At 40.1% G+C, this 20275-nt stretch overlaps 1 protein-coding gene across 3 annotated transcripts in view; it reads right to left on the reverse strand.

Annotated features, from left to right (window-relative positions):
* Window positions 1–20275, reverse strand: part of LOC139480464 (phospholipid-transporting ATPase ABCA1-like) — a 79179-nt gene that overhangs the window by 39657 nt on the left and 19247 nt on the right. For all 3 annotated transcript variants that reach the window (XM_071263549.1, XM_071263547.1, XM_071263548.1), the window contains exons 2-14: window positions 17175–17300; window positions 14240–14336; window positions 12450–12591; window positions 10595–10728; window positions 9928–10055; window positions 8693–8977; window positions 7712–7798; window positions 6805–7078; window positions 6092–6231; window positions 5300–5419; window positions 4239–4454; window positions 2078–2171; window positions 1378–1663 (exon numbers count right to left, since the gene is read on the reverse strand). In XM_071263549.1, the coding sequence (XP_071119650.1) occupies window positions 1378–1663; window positions 2078–2171; window positions 4239–4454; window positions 5300–5419; window positions 6092–6231; window positions 6805–7078; window positions 7712–7798; window positions 8693–8977; window positions 9928–10055; window positions 10595–10728; window positions 12450–12591; window positions 14240–14336; window positions 17175–17240 (2069 nt within the window). In that variant the 5' untranslated portion in view covers window positions 17241–17300. The remainder of the gene's footprint in view (window positions 1–1377; window positions 1664–2077; window positions 2172–4238; window positions 4455–5299; window positions 5420–6091; window positions 6232–6804; window positions 7079–7711; window positions 7799–8692; window positions 8978–9927; window positions 10056–10594; window positions 10729–12449; window positions 12592–14239; window positions 14337–17174; window positions 17301–20275) is intronic.

A 20275-nucleotide genomic window follows, 5' to 3' on the forward strand; every position in this document is an offset into this window, starting at 1 on the left:
TGGGTAGGGGAACCTACCTGTTCTTGACACAGCATGGGTAGGGGAACGTACCTGTTCTTCACGTAGCATGGGTAGGGGAACCTACCTATTCTTCACGTAGCATGGGCAGGGGAACCTACCTGTTCTTCACGTAGCATGGGTAGAGGAACCTACCTGTTCTTCAAATACTATGGGTCGGGGAACGTACCTGTTCTTGACATACCATGGGTAGGGGAACCTACCTGTTCTTGACATACCATGGGTAGGGGAACCTACCTGTTCTTCACGTAGCATGGGTAGGGGAACCTACCTATTCTTCACGTAGCATGGGTAGGGGAACGTACCTGTTCTTCACGTAGCATGGGTAGGGGAACAAACCTGTTCTTCACGTAGCATGGGTAGGGGAACCTACCTGTTCTTCACGTAGCATGGGTAGGAGTTCATACCTGTTCTTCACGTAGCATGGGTAGGGGAACCTACCTGTTCTTCACGTAGCATGGGTAGGAGTTCATACCTGTTCTTCACGTAGCATGGGTAGGGGAACGTACCTGTTCTTCACGTAGCATGGGTAGGGGAACGTACCTGTTCTTCACGTAGCATGGGTAGGGGAACCTATCTGTTCTTCACGAAGCATGGGTAGGAGTTAATACCTGTTCTTCACGTAGCATGGGTAGGGGAACCTACCTGTTCTTCACGAAGCATGGGCAGGGGAACCTACCTGTTCTTCACGTAGCATGGGTAGGGGAACCTACCTGTTCTTCACGTAGCATGGGTAGGGGAACGTACCTGTTCTTCACGTAGCATGGGTAGGGGAACGTACCTGTTCTTCACGAAGCATGGGCAGGGGAACAAACCTGTTCTTCACGAAGCATGGGCAGGGGAACCTACCTGTTCTTCACGTAGCATGGGCAGGGGAACCTACCTGTTCTTCACGTAGCATGGGTAGGGGAACAAACCTGTTCTTCACGAAGCATGGGCAGGGGAACCTACCTGTTCTTCACGTAGCATGGGTAGGGGAGCCTACCTGTTCTTCACATACTATGGGTAGGGGAACCTACCTGTTCTTCACGTAGCATGGGTAGGGGAACGTACCTGTTCTTCACGTAGCATGGGTAGGGGAACGTACCTGTTCTTCACGTAGCATGGGTAGGGGAACGTACCTGTTCTTGACATACCATGGGCAGGGGAACCTACCTGTTCTTCACGTAGCATGGGTAGGGGAACATACCTGTTCTTCACGTAGCATGGGTAGGGGAACCTACCCGTTCTTCATGTAGCATGGGTAGGGGAGCGTACCTGTTCTTCACATAGCATAGGTAGGGGAACCTACCTGTTCTTCACGTAGCATGGGTAGGGGAACCTACCTGTTCTTCACGTAGCATGGGTAGGGGAACGTACCTGTTCTTCACGTAGCATGGGTAGGGGAACTGCTGCATGTACACCCCGACCTCCTCCTCCACACCAGTCTGCACCCTGATGAGTGCATGGTCAACCATATCCTGCAGGAAGGCGAAGCCGTACGTCAGGTATTTGGTGTCAATACCAGCTCGGGCCCTGGGACCTGGCTTCCAGTACTTGTCCTGCACTTTCTTTGTGCTGTCTATTTTGTCTGTGTCCATTCTGATCTTGTAAGTCATGTGATTTGGGACGGATGCTGCATCCGCATCTGTTTCGAACACGAGAGCTGGGGGAAGAGGGGGAGAGAACATGAGCACATGAAGTGCCTCGCGTAAGCGTTAGTAACCTCTGAAATTTTCTGCAAAATGTAATTATATCGGTCAGCAAAGTGTAATAATAGTGATAAGAAAAATGTAGCTTTAGCAGAGATGGAGTATCTTAGTGGTAAGGAAAATGTAACTAGGCCATTAGTATACAAGGTATGGACAGATGGTGATGCTGAGGCCACTCTTAAGCACTAGGACAAAATATATATCATAATTCTGTATAAATGCCAGATATTCAAAATAGAAAATACAACATGCACTTAAACGATTCAATTGATGTAGGTCTTATTTCTAAAAGAATTCATCATTTCTCTCTGATATATGAATTTGAATCAAATGTGTATATTCAAAGTGGAATCCACTTTGTGCCCTACCTGCCCAGAATGTGTTGGTCGGTATCATGTCCAGGCTATCCTGTATTAGGGAGTACTCTGACGCATACGGTCGGAACTTGTCAAATCTGAAACACTACATTTGGAGTATTGTATAACATTGGGGAGAGACAGCAAGGGGAAATGGGGCTAAATGCCGTGGAGGTTATTGCATTTATAGAGCGACATGCATGCACCAGTGTGTGCATCTTCCCGAGGCAAGGGAGTTACTTGACTGTAAAAGTTCAGTTTCCACCCTTGGCGAACTATAGTCAGTTAACTCCCTTGCCATGGGAAGATGCTGTGTGCGTGGTTGGTTTGTTTTTTAACGCTGCACTCAGCAATATTCCAGCTATATGACGGCGGTCTGTAAATAATCGAGTCTGGACCAGACAATCCAGTGATTAATATCATGAGCATCGATCCACGTAATTGGGATCGATGACATGCATCAACCAAGTCAGCGAGTCTGACCACCCGATCCCGTTAGTCGTCTTTTACGACAAGTATAGTCGCCTTTTATGGCAAGCATGGGTTGCTGAAGATCTATTCTATCCCGGATCTTCAGGGTTGCTTGTACAAGTCCAGACATATATATAGTGCTAACCCACTAAGACACCACGCCACAGTTCAACACGGATAACTTACTCAGACACACAAACTGAATCTGAGCCAGACAGTTCTGAGAGCCTGGCAATGTGGGAGGAAAGCCTGAAGTAATGCAGGTCTTAGACGTGTACCACTTTGGTAAAACCCACGAGCACTAGCATGGTACTGACAAACCTCGAAACATAGTCAAGGCGAACTCGTAGTCGAATCCACAAACATAGGTTTCTTGCATGTTCAAGGGACACAAGTCTGCACGGCAAACTGCAGTGCCTGACTCAGCCACCCCTGCCCCAGTTGTTGATAGCATGAACAATGATTCACACTGTTGATATACGATTACAACAAAATAACAGTCCACACATTGATGGGGCATTCCAAACTAAAAGCCCTTGGCAGGCAAATTGGGGAAAGATTGTGCAAAGTTGGCCAGTTCTTATTTTCTTAAATTTAGAGGTATTTTTCATGTTTTTCTACTGCATTGAATACACAAATGCCTCTTCCTCTTTTATCACATCAGTGAAACAGTGAAATACACTAAAGCCATAACATTAGTTACCGTATTCAACGTAATAAACGCCCAGAGAGCTCTCAAAAGTAGAAATAGGGGGCTCTTATTATTATATAATTTTGGTAAGAAAATAAACAGTGGAAAGATTGTAAATTTTGTGGTTTATGCTGATAGCCTGAAATGATACAAAAGTAAAGTCTGTGTGTATTAGACACGAGAGTTATATTTCCCAGAATTTGATTGCCCACAATTAAGGGTGCATATAACACACGTGTATTATACACGAACAAATAAGTGTACATTGATCGATAGGAAGGGGTGCTAATTGGGATTGTTCACAAGCCAATATATTAGCAAATATCGCTGTGGGCACTTATTAGAGCGGGGCGCTTATTACGTTGAATAGGGTATATATATTTTAACATGAACTGGGAATTTGTTTTATTACAATTTGAGAATTTTTACTAACATTTGCTGCAGACTTTCGGCTTCTGAGCAGGTCTAGATAAATCCCTACAGTTAGACCTATTCTGCCCTAGCCACTAGACAGATGTTATTACTCCTTACAGTGGTGTATGCTGAATGTCTAATGCTTCTCTGTTTATCGGAGTGGTAGGGTAGCCTGGTAGGGTAGCCTGGTGGGGTAGCCTTGTGGTTCAGGTGTTTGTGCGTCATGAAAAAGAGCCAGGTTTGATTCCACAGATGGGTACAATGTGTTAAGTTCTGGTGTCCCCGCCGTGATATTGCTGGAATATTGCTAAACCCAACGCAACACCATACTAACTCACTTACTGTCTCACACACTTCTCTCTTTATCTGATAGAAGCATATTTCCTATATTGAGTGATCGAGTGTGGTTTTTATGCCGCTTTTAGTAATATTTCACCAATATCACCAATACACCGGAAAATGGGCTTCACACATTGTACCTATCTGGGGAATTGAACCCAAGTCCTCGGTGTGACAAGCCGAAGCTTTATCCACTAGGCTACCCCAAAGCCCCATTTCCTATATTGGCTGGTAACAGTAACAAGAAACACAGGTTACCTGTAGGTACTTCTTCATCTCAGCCATGAAGTAGTTGGTGTAGTTGATGGAGTCTCTCCAGTCATACTCTGTGGTGTTCGGGCCGTTGTAGAGGTAGCGGGCGAAGTAGTCGCAGGTGCTGGTGTTGAAGGTGGGGATGTTGGAGGAAGGAGACAACTCACGCAATTTCCTCAGCTGATTGCTCAGATTTGCACATCCACCTTTCGATGTCAATCTCTGTAACAAGCAGGGAATATTCAGCAAGGCTCATATGACAGAATGAAAGCATCTCCAAATGAATGCGACTGCTGGCAAAAAAGCCAAAAATATGACTCAATATATATACGATTGCGCAAATCAAATGGCACCGCCTATTAGCACTGAGGTGAGTTCTTCTGCAAAAATAATACATGGTGTTTTCTTAAAAACAACAGATTATTTATGTGTTTATTCTGTTGACTGGCATTAAGGCAGGCGACAAGACAAGAGCTGTAGACCTGAGGATAAGTGTGATGAAGCCTATCCATGCGTGCTGGGTCGTGTCAGCCTTTGACACAGTTGCAAAGAACAAAGACACTGTTGTGCGTGGGTGGCGTATCTCTGGACTTGCTGGAGTAATCAGTGATGCAGAGTTTGACATGCGTGAGCAGAACTCTTGACCAAAGCAGTGACAATTCACTGGGTGTCCATTATGTAAGTTCTAGTGTTTGAATGACCACTCACATTTTTCACATTTAATTCATGCTGACATTAATTTCACGATTGGGCTTCCACAGAAGATATCCGTTTAGTGAGATCACACAATGAAATTGCATCACAATGCTTTTCAGACCACTGTGCGTCAAATTCTGACATTAGCAGTTACCATTTGATCTCCGCTGTAAGTGTTGCATAACTCCAGCTGACCACAAGCTGCCATTCAATTACAGACAGTGGTTGGAAGTATTGAATGTTTTGCTTCTGTTTTTCTCATCACAATGCTTGCATCTTTTGTAGATCAAGCTAATTCTACACACCTACAGTCCACGGTTGTTCTAGGTGGCTAGAGTCATGGGTGGAAGTACTCCATGCTACACTCTTACCCTGAGAGCGTTTATGCTGGTGCTGTTGTTGAGGTAGTTGTACAGTCTAGGGGACACATCGTCCAGCCAATCATCAGCCAGATCAAGAAGGGATGCAAGGTTCTCAAAGGTAGCGTTAGCCTGTAAGAAGAGACAGAACCATCATACAGAGCATCATCAGGCAAGTTATCTTCACAGGCAGATTCATCCGTTAATAAATAAAAAAAATAAAAAAAAATAAAATAAATGATCAGATTTTTATCCTCATCCACTTCATGACTCAACACCCTACTTCTCACCATACCTTTGTTCCTTACTGATGAAGAAGATCTATGAGTGGTCCCTTCTTAATATCCTTGGTGAGTGAGTGAGTGAGTGAGTGAGTGAGTGAGTGAGTGAGTTTTGGGGTGTTTTTATGGGGTGAGTGAGTGAGTGAGAGAGTTTTACGCCGCTTTCAGCAATATTCCAGAAATATCACGTATGGGACACCTACAATAATGACAGCATGTTTTGTGTTAAATGAAACAAAAATATATATGCCAATTTAATGTTGCACTTTATATGTTCTCCCATAGGGATTCTGTGTAAGAATTGGTCCACCGCAACCCATGCTGGTAGTAAGAGGTAAAAAAAAATAGATTGGGTGGTCAGACTCGGTGACTTGGTTGATTGGATGTCATGGTAACCCGACAATGTGAATTGTTGCTCACAATATTTATCACTGGATTGTCCAATCAGGCTTGATTATATACAAGCCGCCATCATATAGTCAAGTGACAAACAAACAAAACAATCACAGGTGATCTAACTAACCTGTTTGATGATGGCCCTGGTAGCCGCATTGTCCGGGGCATATGGAATAAAACCCAAGATGACCGGCTTGAGTTGGCGCCAGATGATACGAGTGTAAGTCGTGGACTCAAAGGATGCAAACAGGTCAATGCAGAAGGGAGCTGCAATAAGATGTTCTTTAGTTCACAGGTGTTGACAATCTAGTATTACAGGGTAGTCTGCAACATCAACTGACTCAGTGAATCATTGATAAACGAAAGAGTGAGTGAGTGAGTTGGGTTTTATGCTGCTTTTAGCAATATTCCAGCAAAGTCACAGCAGGGAGAGATCAACAAAAGAAATAATCATATACAACAGCAATCTACCCAATAATAACGGCAACTTAGAGTAACAATCCTGAAATAGTTGTACATATTTTTAATTCAAAAGCAGTAATATGGATCAACCCTTTCCTTGATAATGCATCAGAAATAACTGATATGCATCTGAAGAGAGATAAAAGTTTGCATTGTTAAACAAAAATTATTTTCCTTAGTGAGTGAGTGAATTGGGTTTCATGCCGTTTTTAGCAATATTCTTTCAACATCATGGCAGGGGACACTTGAAATAGGGAATGGAACCGGCGGCTTCAGCACAACTAGCCATCGCTTTACCCCATAGTCTACCCCACTGGTCTACCAGTCTTACATAAGACATCAATACGTGTGCATCCCATCAAAGTAAATCATACTCACAGAACTCTTTCAACTCATCCTCTCTTTCCTTCTCTCTCTTCTTCTTTTCCTCCTCAGACTCCTTCATATCAACCCGCCCTGAACCGCTCTCCCCACTGAACAGGTTGTTGTCGGTGGGGTTGATCCGTAAGAAGGCATTAGGTCGGCCACAGATGAGCCTGCTGAGGTCCCGGGTCACGTTGCCAGGCCTGCTGGCCTGCTGGGCGTCCTGCATTTCGTCTCGCAGGTCAATCAGGTCCTTCTGGAGAGCTTGCAGACTGCTTAGGTCATTCACCTGGGATATGGTTATTTGACAGTGATAAGAGTGAGTGAGTCTGGTTTAACACCTTCTGAACAATATATTGGTTAAACCACAGTGTCAGCGTGAGTATGCGAACTTGGGATGAAAGACCGATGTGACGCAGTCTTGGAAGTTTACAACTTTGGTAAAACAATGAGAATGAGTGCTGACAAACCAAGAAACATTATCAGGGCGAATGTGGGATTTGAACCCATAATCACACGTTTCATGCTACAAATCTGGGATTAATCCAAGATTTCAAAATAACTACCCTTGATGGGCATATTCCGAGAAAAAGTTATATATATTGGTCAAAATTTGGACTATTTCTCAATTCTTATTTTCTGAAACTCTGAGTGTCAATGCAATGACATATATTGAAGTCAGAAAGCATATACCTTGACTGATCCTGTTATCAGTGATAAAGTCACCTAGATTTCATTTCCAATTTGGGAATGTTTAATGACAGAATTATTACCCGGTAAGCACAATTCATGGACATTCATGGACTAAATCACCCTTCAAGGTCAAAGGCTGCATGAATTTTGCCAAAAAGTCCTGTGGTTTACTGAAATGTGTTAAAGCCCTGCAAACACACCAAGGATGAAGAATATCTGAAGCACTTACATCTCTAAATATTCTCAGTAGTCTTGTGTATGATGCCATATCAAAGTTGGGTCTGACGCCTGTGTTCTGGAACACATACTCCGACACCTGGAACATGAAGACACATGTGACAGAGACTCTCTCAAGTAGGGGACATGAGAACAAGTGAGTGTGGTTCAATGCTGCTCTGTCTTTCAGTTACCATCACAACATTTCAGTTTCATGTGGGTGGAGATCTGACTTTCGAAATGTGAGGCTGATCTGAGAGTTTTACCACTTTGGCTAAACCCTCTGTGATGCTGACAAACCTATAAACATCTGGGTTTTGAACCAATGATCATATGTTTCTGGCGTGCATTAGGGCCGCAACACTATACAACAAATTATGAAGCCTTAAGTACAGGGCCACCCGGAGACTCGTAGAAAAACAAGTGGTTCAAAGCACGTACAACAATAAAGGTTGTTGGGAACATTGGCATACAACTGTCCAGGTCACACATATGAAGCACTTGACCCTCATCAGTCTGCTCTCAAACAAACACGGAGTTCTAAGAACAAGGAGCTTGCTCAAAAAGCGATCATAGAACTACGACTATCATATAAGTCTGTGTTACAGTATAGGAGATATGATAGTCGTAGCATAATTTTGCTTTGTTTGTTAGTTGTTTAACGCTATACTCTGCAATATTCCAGCTATATGATGGCGGTCTGTAAATAATCGAGTCTGGCCAAGACAATCCAGTATCATGAGCATCGATCCACGCAGCTAGGATGACATGCATCAACCAAGTCAGCGAGCCTGACCACCCGATCCCGTTTGTCTCTCACGACAAGCACAGTCGCCTTTTACGGCAAGCATGGGTTGCTGAAGACCTATTCTAGCCCAGATCTTCACGGGTCGATTACGCTGTGCAAAACAACCCTCAGGACTGATCCAAAGGAGGAACAAAAGATAAAACACACAGTGAAGATGTCAAGTGATATGCAATCACAACCACCCACCTCATTGATGACCTGGTTGACGTTGATGTCGTCGCGGAAGTCCCTGTACAGCTCCACGGCTTCAGTGATGTTCAGGTTACACAACTGGTCCTGCACATTCCGTGCATCTGCTGGACTACCAAACTGGAAGTACCTCTCCAGGAGGCTGTTGTTGCACACGTTGGTTCGTAACTGGTCCAGATTTGAATTGAAGTTGGGGGAGTTGTCTGGCAATTCTAGTTCCTCGAGGAATACCACCAGATTCATCAAGGGCGATATTTCACCACTTGTTACGTTGCTCACCAGCTGAGAAAGAGAACAGTTTGGAATGAAATCACACAGCATGGTTTCAATCTCCTTATAAAGAACTAAGAAGGTAAATTTGAACAGTATTTCAGTCATATCACACAGTGTTGGTTAAATGAGGGGGAAATCCTGAAGGGAGAAAGTGAGATAAGTCCACTTTTAGCATTATTCCAGCTACATCTCAGCATAGGGACACCTAGAAGTGGCTTCACACACTGTACCCATGTGGGAAAATCAAATCCCAGGACTTCCAAATTACAAGCGAACACATTAGGGTACCAAAGCCTAAATTTGGGTTGGTCCTTGGAACACATGTTTTGCTTGTTTGCTGTTTAACATCATTCAGCAATATTCCAGCTCTATGATGCCAGTAAATAATCGAGTCTGGACCAGAAAATCCAGTGACTGATATTGGGAGCAACGATCCACACCGCCAGGGTACGATGACACACAAACAACCAAGTCAGACCACTGGATCCATTTAGTCGCCTCATACGACCAGCATGTCTTCCTGGGGACCAATTCTAATCTGGAATTCCCACTGAGAGGAACACAAGTATGGCTTCACACATAGCACCAATGTGGGGAATCAAACTCGGGTCCTCAGCGTGACGAGTGAAAGCTTTAACCACAAGGCTACCCCATCGCCTTCTAATGATAATTAATGAGCATGAATATGGGATTTTGAGCCAACAACTATGAGCTCCTGGTATTGACTCATTCAAAATTCCATAAAGCAATCTTAGTGCTATGGTTGTACGATATGAACGGAATGACAGTCTTGTGCTAAGATCATTTTGTGGAACAGGAACAGGGTCTCGTTAAAGAAAGAGTGAGTGAGTGAGTTTGGCTTTACGCCGTTTTTAGCAATATTCCAGCAATATCACGGCGGGGGACACCAGAAATGGGCTTCACACCGTTAAAGAAAGAAGGTAATCTAGTCTGCTTACATTGCGAATGGACAGCGAGGCGTTGAGGAGGGAATTCAGTGCACCCTCAGTCAGGTTGATATTCTGGGCTGCAATCTGTTGCCGGAGCTGCTCAGGATCCACCAGCAAGTTTCCTAGTCGGAGAGACCCTGACAACAAGACGCATACGAACATGACAGTACATCTTTACATGCTCACGATGGACATTCCAGTGATTCCATTTCATCAATGATTGATTAGTTCAACTAAGAAATCAAACTTGAAACCTGTGATACCTTTCACACCATAGTTCTGATAACAGACAAGGTTCAAAGGCCTGTTTCTGATGCAATGTCAGTTGATGTGTTTGTATCGCAGATGACAGTAACCTCATTTTAGACGTTTGCATGTTAAATATTGTCTTTAACAGATACAAAATGTCAAAGTCTATGATTTTACTATTTTGCCGGGAACTTATCTGGGCCTACTCAGAGGCTAATATTCTGCAAATGTCAGTAAATATTACTAAATTGGAATTAAAATGTCCCCTTCAATGTCTTAGTAATGACTCTGAGGAGTGTTGATGATCGACACTTTAATCCACAATACCACCCACCCTATTCTTGTCTCACAGACCAGTGTTGATGATAGACACGTTAACATTTAATCCACAATACCATCCACCCTATTCTCCTCACAGAGCACCTACCTACAGATGTCCCATTCCAGACAATGTCCTGAAGCTGTTGTAGATTTTCCAGGTCATTGATGAGATCAAATATTTCCTCTCTCTCCGTATTGTTGGCAAGAACCTTCTCTATGTCCTCAAGCAGTTTTGATATACTGGAGAAAAATGTTGTCATATTATACTCATACTAGCACACCAGTCACACTTGCCTAAAAACCTGTTCATGAAATCGAGTCATTTCGAGTAAGACATGCAATTTTAAACAACTATACATAAATTGGTATATATGGCGAACAAATCACATGCCTACATGCTATGACTATTACTGATGAATAGACACTTCTTACAAATGAAGGGAGATGATAGTGTTGAGATTTTCAGCTTAGGTATTTGGGCCTCAAAACTTTCCTTTTTGTATTCCGTGGTGAACATGGTGAAATATCATGTTAATACATAAATAATAACATGTTATTTAACTCATTTGAAATAATACTTTATGCTGGAACTACTTTTTACTCTGCATCTGAGAGAGTTACTTCCCCTTTTGTTTGCCTGTCTCCTGCAGTCAACATGGTAATCAATGTAATGTCATTAAGGGCCCCTTGATTTTCACTGTTAAAGGGGCACTAATCTCTGGCTTCTTCCTGGCTTACACTGCCCACTAGGGCTCAATAGCTGTCGCGAGTCGATTTGCTCGCTAACGCAACTGAGCGAGACAAGAAACTGGGCTTACCGTATGTAAGGACATCATAAATATAGCTTTGAGGCAATAACTATACACATTTCTGAACCTTGATTGATTACCCGTGATCTATGAAAATTCCTATTTTACAAAGGGTGCATGTTAATTTATTTTTTCAACCTAAACAAACAGACAAAAGGAACGGTTTAAGCTCATTAGTGGTTATTTGGAAATACCCATAATTAGTATAGTTGAAGAAAAAAAAGTTTCCCTGTGGAGAAAGCATTTTCAGATTCCGGATTTCAGATTGCGTGGATAATACGATAACTACTCCCTTGCTGTCATCCATGTTTCCTGATATAACCCTACACCTGTGTATTTGTCATCATTCACTTGATGTTCAGTTAATGAATTTTACAGGTATAATTAGTGTAAGCATTTCTTGTCTGGGGTAATTATTCAATCTAAATCCAGTCTGAAGTGGGGTGAAGTGTATGTTATGTAATATGCATGTGACAGCGTAGCAAGAGAGGAATGATCAGTTGAGTTACCCAAAAATCATCCATCTAAGGATGAATCCAAATTGTGGATATGCCAAAGTAGGTGTTTTCATGGGTAGGTTTACCAAAGCATTAGGAATACAACCATATCTGGGGGAGAAGTGCTGATGTAAAAACAACATACTTTGTTCAAAGGATTAACCGATTAGACCTAGGATTAACCAATAGCTGACCAATGAGACTTGACACCTATGTTAAACACCTGAAACAAACTTACGTGATCAGTTAGTCATTTTACACACTGACTATAACAAATACACACCATAAAATAAGCAATGCTCAGGTAAAATCTTTAGTTTGTTACAAGTCAAAATAGTGTAAACGAAAATCACACAAAACCTAGTGACTCACCATTACCGATGCTACCCCCTTAGATACCTACATGTCGTTATTATTTCCAAGACAAAACTGTATTTCATTTTGTTGTTCAATGTGATTATTCGCCCTTATCTGATAAATAAAGCGACTAATGCACTTATAGTTGGCGCAAGCACAGATTGCAAACTTGTCGAGATTTCTGGGATATCATCTGGGTATTCACGGGAAAAAACCAAAACAAAGGCAACTAGCAGTCCCTGTGAATTGTCTGAGGTCAGTGAACCCTTAAGCTTAACATCCTATGATGTGAACATACGTAGAGGAGTTGAAGCTGTCCACTGTTCCTGCCCTCTCGTCCGCAGTGACCGATTGGTGGCATGTGTTGTTGAAGGTGCAGAGGAACGACTGCAGGAACGGCAGCGTCCCCGCGGACGGCATCGCCTTGCCATCGAAGTGACCTGTAACAGTAGAGTAGACTTAAACATTGCCTTTTCAAACAATCATGGCACATTCTGATAGTCAGTTATCAAAACGGTCACAGAGAAACTTGCAGTGTGTAACAAAAATCTGTCAAACACTAGGCGTACAAGAACCAAACCCTAACATGACACAGCCTGTATCACCTGTGGAATCCCCATCCATAGGATGCTTGCATCTATTAGTTTGGGTCAATGGTTTGTCTGCTTACTTAGAGGCAGTGAGGATACAGCTGGAATATTGCTGAGTGTTGTTAAAATTCACTATTTAATTTCTTAGAATTTCACTGTCAACATGCATACACCTTCCATCAATGACCTGAGCATGTGCAGATCGGGATGCCAGTTCGTTGCAGGCAGTGTCATATTGGGTATGGGTTCTTGTGAAAACGTATCAGGTTCAAGATCATGAAGATGTAAGTGTTACTTAAACTGAAAAGGTGTACATTTGACAGACTACACCTTGCAAGTTTAACTCACAAAGATAACTGTATCCAAATCAATAAAATTGTTTTTAAGTGAAAACTTTAAATCACACATAAGACTCTCCAACATATTGAGATATTCATGTCACCATTTTAAAACCAGAGCAGTACCAGAGCAATTTACAAGATATAAACACTATATTCATGATATTGTCTAAGTCTAGACATATAATATACAATAATTAGCATTTATTAATACCAAATATAATAACCAAGGTATTGGTATATCTAGTTAGTGGAATTGTCAGTTTAAGATATTTCATTATATGTAATTCTCAATATACATTATATATCTATATCAGATATATTACAGTTATGACCTATTATATTATATATCACAGTTGTGACCAATGTGAGCCGTCAACAGAGTTATGATATACTGGATATAAGTATGGTATTAAAACAAAACCAAACAAAATTGTTTTTTGAGTGAGGACTTTTGGAGACCTTTAGCAAGTGGATAGCCATATCATTTCCAGTGTCGAACATGCTGAAAAGTCTACAATTCTGAGTTCAATTGTCCACATTTCTCTCTGAAATCAAGAAACATACAGAGTACCGTATTCGACATAATAAGCGCCCAGGGTGCTCTCAAAATTAGAAATAGGGGGCTCTTATTAGAATATTATTTTGGTGAAAAACAACAGACATGAACAATGATGAAAGATCCTAAATTTCGTGGACAGCCTGACAGCCTGATATGTTTATATACGACAGATATACTGACAGATATATTTTTCCAGAATTTAATTTCCCATAATTAAGGATGCATATAACACACATATTAAACACGAATAAATAAGTCTTGTGTACATTGAACAATCGGAAGGGGTGCTAATTGGGATTGTTCTCTAGCCAATATATTAGCAAATATTGCTGTGGGCGCTTATTACGTTGAATACGGTAAGTTTCAAAGCACTGAAGCTTTTCTTAATGTGAGTTCCAGATATAAAAAAGAATGAAAATTATTTTAGTCTTGTCAGACTTTCTTTCTTATTATCTATCACTTCTAGTATTTGTACTGTTTGAAGTCTAATTGCTGAAATGGGGTAATACATGAATGGGGAGGGAGGGGGGAGAGGGGATACTTGACTGGGGGAATACATGAATTAATCTGAATAAAGACTTTACTGGCATCTACTTACATTCTGGGTTGTTTATGATGAGATCCGGGCGTGTCCGGACTCCCACCAGGATCAGGAAGAGACATAGTGGCCACACCAGCTCGATCACAACACGCAACTGCCCATGGAACAGACACATCCATCATAGCATTACACACATCCCACAACACCATACATCGCAGGATACTTGTATCATGACGCGATACATGTATAGCAACTCGTCACATATGATACCTGTTCCAGTCTTATCTAACAAAATGATACATAGCAACTCGTCACATATGATACTTGTTCCAGTCTTATCTAACAATATGATACATAGCAACTCGTCACATATGATACCTGTTCCAGTCTTATCATATACATTTTCCCTAGGCAAGGGACTTAACTGACCATAAAAGTCCAGTTTCCACATTACCGAACTAGGCTGGTATTATGGAGTTAGATTTTGGCTGGACTAACGAGTCTATGCATAGTGCAATCAAAATCGCGCTACGAAATCGAAATCCTGTTCGTAAACTGTCATGCAGATTTCGGTCGATTGCAGGATTTGCAAAGCATGTGCACCGCCAACTCGGCGCCAACAAATCTGTTCATGTTTTTAATCAAGGTGCTCATGTGATTTGATGCACTTCGCGGTGTAAGACCCGTTTTATAACAATATAGATATAGATAATCGATCAGATCATCTTGACTGGGCGGAGCCATTTTGTTTGAAGCAAATACAAGTGGTACGAGAGGTGGAATCTGAATGGCCCATAGGAGAGGTATTGAAGGGACATAACAGCGGTAGAAACTAACAGTTTCAGTCCACTAGTCCTTATAATGATAGCATATAGCTAAACCTTCAAAAATTTCAAAATTCTACTAGTCCTTAGGATACCTTTACTATTGGGCAGTTTGGCAAGGACTATAGGACTAGTGCCAATTTCTAACCTTGACATAACTCGTGATAGCAACTGGTGGCGGTACGATCGAGCCCACGAATTCCAGCCTAGTTTGGCAAGGGTGGAAACTGGACTTTTACAGTCAGTTAAAGGGCAAGTTCACACGGAAATGAACCATTTTTTCTTGTACTTGTTCCACATTAAAAGTGTTAACATAGAAGTGTCATAGACAAAAATATGAAAACATCATATTTAATTAACATATTTTTTGCACTAAAACGATTTATATTTTTCACATTTACCAAGTGTTCTATTTCCATAACAAAAACACCATGGCTTATGCCCCTTGCAATATGACGTCATTGGTGCCAATTGATAAACATTATGACGTCATCATGCTTTGTTAGAGCCGCTTCACGTGGTGTAGGTACAGTTTTGTGATTCTAGCATCTCAGATGCCAGCCACAATTGTGTTATGCTGAGTCACCACTGCGCCGGAGTGTGTCGTAGACCATGTTGTTTTACCGCAAACTGGTCCTTGATATCTTTTGCGTTGAGAATAGACAGGGACCCAGTTGAATTGGCACCAATTACGTCATAATCTAAGGGGGATAACTCAGGCCTATTTTGCTCGTAAAACGAAGGCCTCATAACGGCATATCACTTTCGTACTATCGTGAGCTTCCTACTTTCACTGTGAAAAAAAATGAGTGTATATTTTCAAACACAGATACTAACTAATTCTAAAATTGCGTTTTGTTTAGAAAAAGAAAGAAAGTGATTTTTGAGTGTACACTTCCCCTTTAACACTCTTGCCTCCGGAAGATGTATGATATATAGCAACTCGTAACATTTGACAATCTTATTTAACAATATGATACATAGCAACTCGTCACATAAGATAGCTGTTTCAATCTTATGTCACAATATGATACATAGCACCTTGTCTCCTATAATATATGTCCCAATCTTTTCACACAATATGATATGCATACGTGAATGCGATCATAGCGCTACAACTACCATAAACCACTAGACTTTAACACAGACTTGTGACAGTAGTAGTGCTATGATCGGCTTATGAAACGAGGCCCAATGTACAATCGTTTAAGCCTTTATATTTCCTACAATGTCCTTGAAATGTATAATATCAACCATACTTAACAAGTGTAAGAGAGAAAAATTATTTTTTTTAGGAATTATATCAAGGAAAGAGTTTTAAGGAAATTTGAAAATTCAATGAGTCAGGGGATAGAAAACAAACAACATGAACAAAACCCTTGAAAAATAAAGCCACAATCCTCGGTAGCTCACTTGACTTCTGAAGAAATAATTTTATGACATGTCAATCGCATTTCAGTACATAAATGTACAGTGAGATAAAGAAAGATTGGTGCAAAAGATTCTGGAGTTAAATAAATAGAAGAATATCTGCAACACATTGTTTTCATTGAATTTGCAATAATATACTGGATACAACTTCTTGAATAATTAGAATTTATCCAATAAACCTTGTATCTATATCTCTAGTACTATATTAACTTAGATGTTCTTTAGAACAATCAAAGTTATTGTTCACGTGCAACATCTTATAGCCAGAAAGAACAACTGTATTGCAAAGTGTGAGAAAAAATGGTCAAAGCAATTACTTACATACCTTAATAAGACAGTATGTATGTGTGTGTGTGTGTGTGTGTGTGTGTGTGTGTGTGTGTGTGTGTGTGTGTGTGTGTGTATGTATGTATGTATGTATACCCAGTTATATACTAAGAAATATGAACACTATTCTGTGTAAATATACTAACAAAGTAACTATGCTTCATATAAAGTTCAATATTATTCTCTTAAAAGAGCTACCTACAAATTGTTAAAAATAAAAAAAATATTTCAAAATAGTTACACATTATAATCCTGATTATTATTTGATGAAAATAACAAGTAAATACCACTAAATACATTCTAGATAATGAATGCAAGAAATTATTGGAGGCAATGTGATTGTTATATCCCAGAGACTCCTATGATCTCCAGGAGGCAATTCTTTACATGTGCAGGTCATTCCAACTCACCGGCTGTCGTTTTCTTAGAGTAAAATTCTTCCACAATAGGAGAAGGAGCTGATTACCGAAACCCATGGCGCCGGTGTTTAATTTCACTCTGTTAGTCTACGCCTTTGAGTGCCGTCACATTCTCTCCTGTAAACGAACAAAAAGTAACATATATCTAACCTCCTCAGTTTTATGGCAGCTTGAAATATTACAAGAGTCAAAAGAAGAAGACCCTTTCCCGATCTCCTCATTTTACATAATCATCACTATATGAGGAATCACACACCACTTGCTAACATTAAAGTACTCACGGAAATGAAAAAAAACTGTTTTTTCGACCTCAGATCTTAAATTATTGCAGTTAATATACAAACTATGTAAATATTCAAACAACTAAATTAGTACTAATTGGGCCGTGGCACAAATACAGCGTATCAAATGTCTTTATGCCTTTTTACAGGTAAAAGTGTGTAAAAATGTGAATAAAACAGACTATTGTGAAACAGGGCATAACCAGGTGTATGTAGATCAAGGTGACCTATGACACCTTGACGACAGGTGAGAACAGGTGCGTAATGCCTATAGTCTGTTTCTGCTATGTCAATTTGGACTTAGTTTTATTTTTGAATGTTGAAAGTGCCAACAAATTACCTCCTGTAAAGTACATTTTGTATTCATCACTGAGATCCAACAAGCAAATCCAGACTAGTACTTTTCAAGTTGTTTTGTTATTTCGTATTTACAGCTACGTAACACTTTGTGTCGATTTTTAAATTGAGAAAAAGTTTTTTTTCATTTCCGTGAGTACTTTAGTAACAATTTAACCATGATAACAATAACAACAATGACAACAATGGTAACAATGTTAACAATGGCCAATCAATTCCTAACAGAAGAGCATGCTGACTTGGGACTATTAAATATCATGTGGATTCAGTGTCTGAAATAGCTGCCTGCCCATGTCCCATGGCTGGTAACATTTCTAACGTGATCATGGTGATAGGTGAAATATGTTTCTACCTGCACAACTTTCCAGTGGAAGATTTCAGCACTTATTACTGTATTTACTTTGGGAGGCCAAGTAGATTTACTGTACTGATAAAACACATATGCCATAACGCAAATTGCGACTGGATTTCTTTCAAAGTTGTTTTAACATTTCCTGGTTATCAGATTCAGAGCTTTCTAACTTTTAAAGCGTGCATAGGAAAGGTTCATTTCAGTAATTAAACTAATCATAGAAGCATAAAGGTTTTGGGCTAAAACCCAAGAGCAATCTTAGTTACTAGTTTCGAGCTGTAGGTGCTCTCATTAGAGTCAACTATGTAAAATCTGCGTAAATATGAAGTCGACCAACACCTTCAGCAGCCACACTACAGGTAAACAATATAAATGTCATTCGCATTTCACTTGCAAAAGCAGAAACATATTCTACCTGCTAAGTTGCACCAAATGTGCTAAACAATACGTAGGTGAAACCAAACGACACTTCTGCATTAGACTCAAAGAACACCTTGCGGATATCAACCACCAAAGGGACAAACCTTATGCAAAACACTTCAACTCTGTAAGACACTCAACCAGAGACCTACACTATCAAATCATACAACAGCTCAAAACAGACCCTGAATCAGTCCAGAGCACGGCTAGATGCCGATCCATTGAACTCAAATGGATATTTCATCTGAAAACCATCCCCCCGCAGGGCATGAATGACAAGATCTAATCCTGGAATTCCCAACTCACCTACCTTCACTAATCATAGAAGCAGTTTCTTTACCTACTCTAGTATATATAGAGGATTAACCACTGTGTTCGGTTGTTACCTAAAAATCTACACACGAGTGATTAATCTGTCACGATTAGAACGAGGCTTTGCCGAGTTCTAATTGTGGCAGATTAATCACGAGTGAGTAGATTTTTCGGTAACAACTGAACACAGTGGTTAATCCTTTTTCTCCCATAACAATACGCCATAAAAAGTTGAGCTCGTAGTTGAAGATTTCCCGTGTTTAGTAACCACTCGGGATTCCCCCCAGCCTCGTTTTCGAATATGCTCTCGAAGACAACTGCACCATAAACAGGTAAAAAGGATCTAGCGAAGACAACTCACACGAGTTTTCCGTGACAGGCAAGCCACTTGTTAGCATTCATGTTATGTTTTTTGTTAACTATTAAAAGCTGATTGGAGTAACGTTTTAAGAATTAGTAATGTGATTTGATATTTGTTAATGGTTTTGGATTACTCGGCCCATATCTTTATTTGCATTCGTCTAGCCGTGACTATCATTCTCAATGCGCAACACTAAATAGGCCCACTTTATAGTGTATGTAAATACGTTATTCGTTTATTTGTTCGCTAGAAACAAATTTTATAAACCCAATAAAGAGGAAATTCAATACTGTCTTGTATATTGTGAAATATTGTTAACGAAAAACAAGGGTCCAAAGGAACTGTCAGCAGGATTGATCAGGCAAGATTCTATAAACACCAACTCAGGCAACTGATCAGCTGATTACATCTTCTCAAATCCATCAATGGATTGTAGTATTTTTGGATGAATTTTCCTCTTTAAAACTAATTTTACAGTGAATAATTTAATATGTAAAATGATGATTATTTCATGTCATCTTTTTTTTTTCTTTTTCCTGAACATGGTGAGCACATGTGTTTTTATTATATAAAAAAAACTTATTCAGTGGACAATTTTTCTCTGAACATAATATTTAACATCATGACACCAAAAATGTTACTAAATGAGTCATCTAATTTCCCCATATTTGTGAATGACAAGAAACAATGTGAATTTGACAAGCACAATACTTTATTGTGTGTGAAAAATAAATACATAGGAAATATGTAAACAATATATTACCATTTCAGTAGTTCTACAAATATTTGCATTTTAATACCCTTGTAATTTTACATTGTTATTTTACTGCAACAGTTACCTCCAAACTTTATTCTTTTGTTATTTTATCAAATTAGAAGTTAAGACTTACTGATAATAGGTAATTTAAGATTAACATTTTCTTCTTTTTATCTTCATGAAAACAAGACATAATAATAAATATGTATTTTAGTGACCTGTTCATATGTGATTTTTTTGGTAAAAAGTATT

Source organism: Haliotis cracherodii, unplaced genomic scaffold (genome assembly GCF_022045235.1).
Source record: "Haliotis cracherodii isolate W230 unplaced genomic scaffold, xgHalCrac1.p SCAF_4, whole genome shotgun sequence".
Classification (NCBI taxonomy): Eukaryota; Metazoa; Mollusca; class Gastropoda; order Lepetellida; family Haliotidae; genus Haliotis; species Haliotis cracherodii.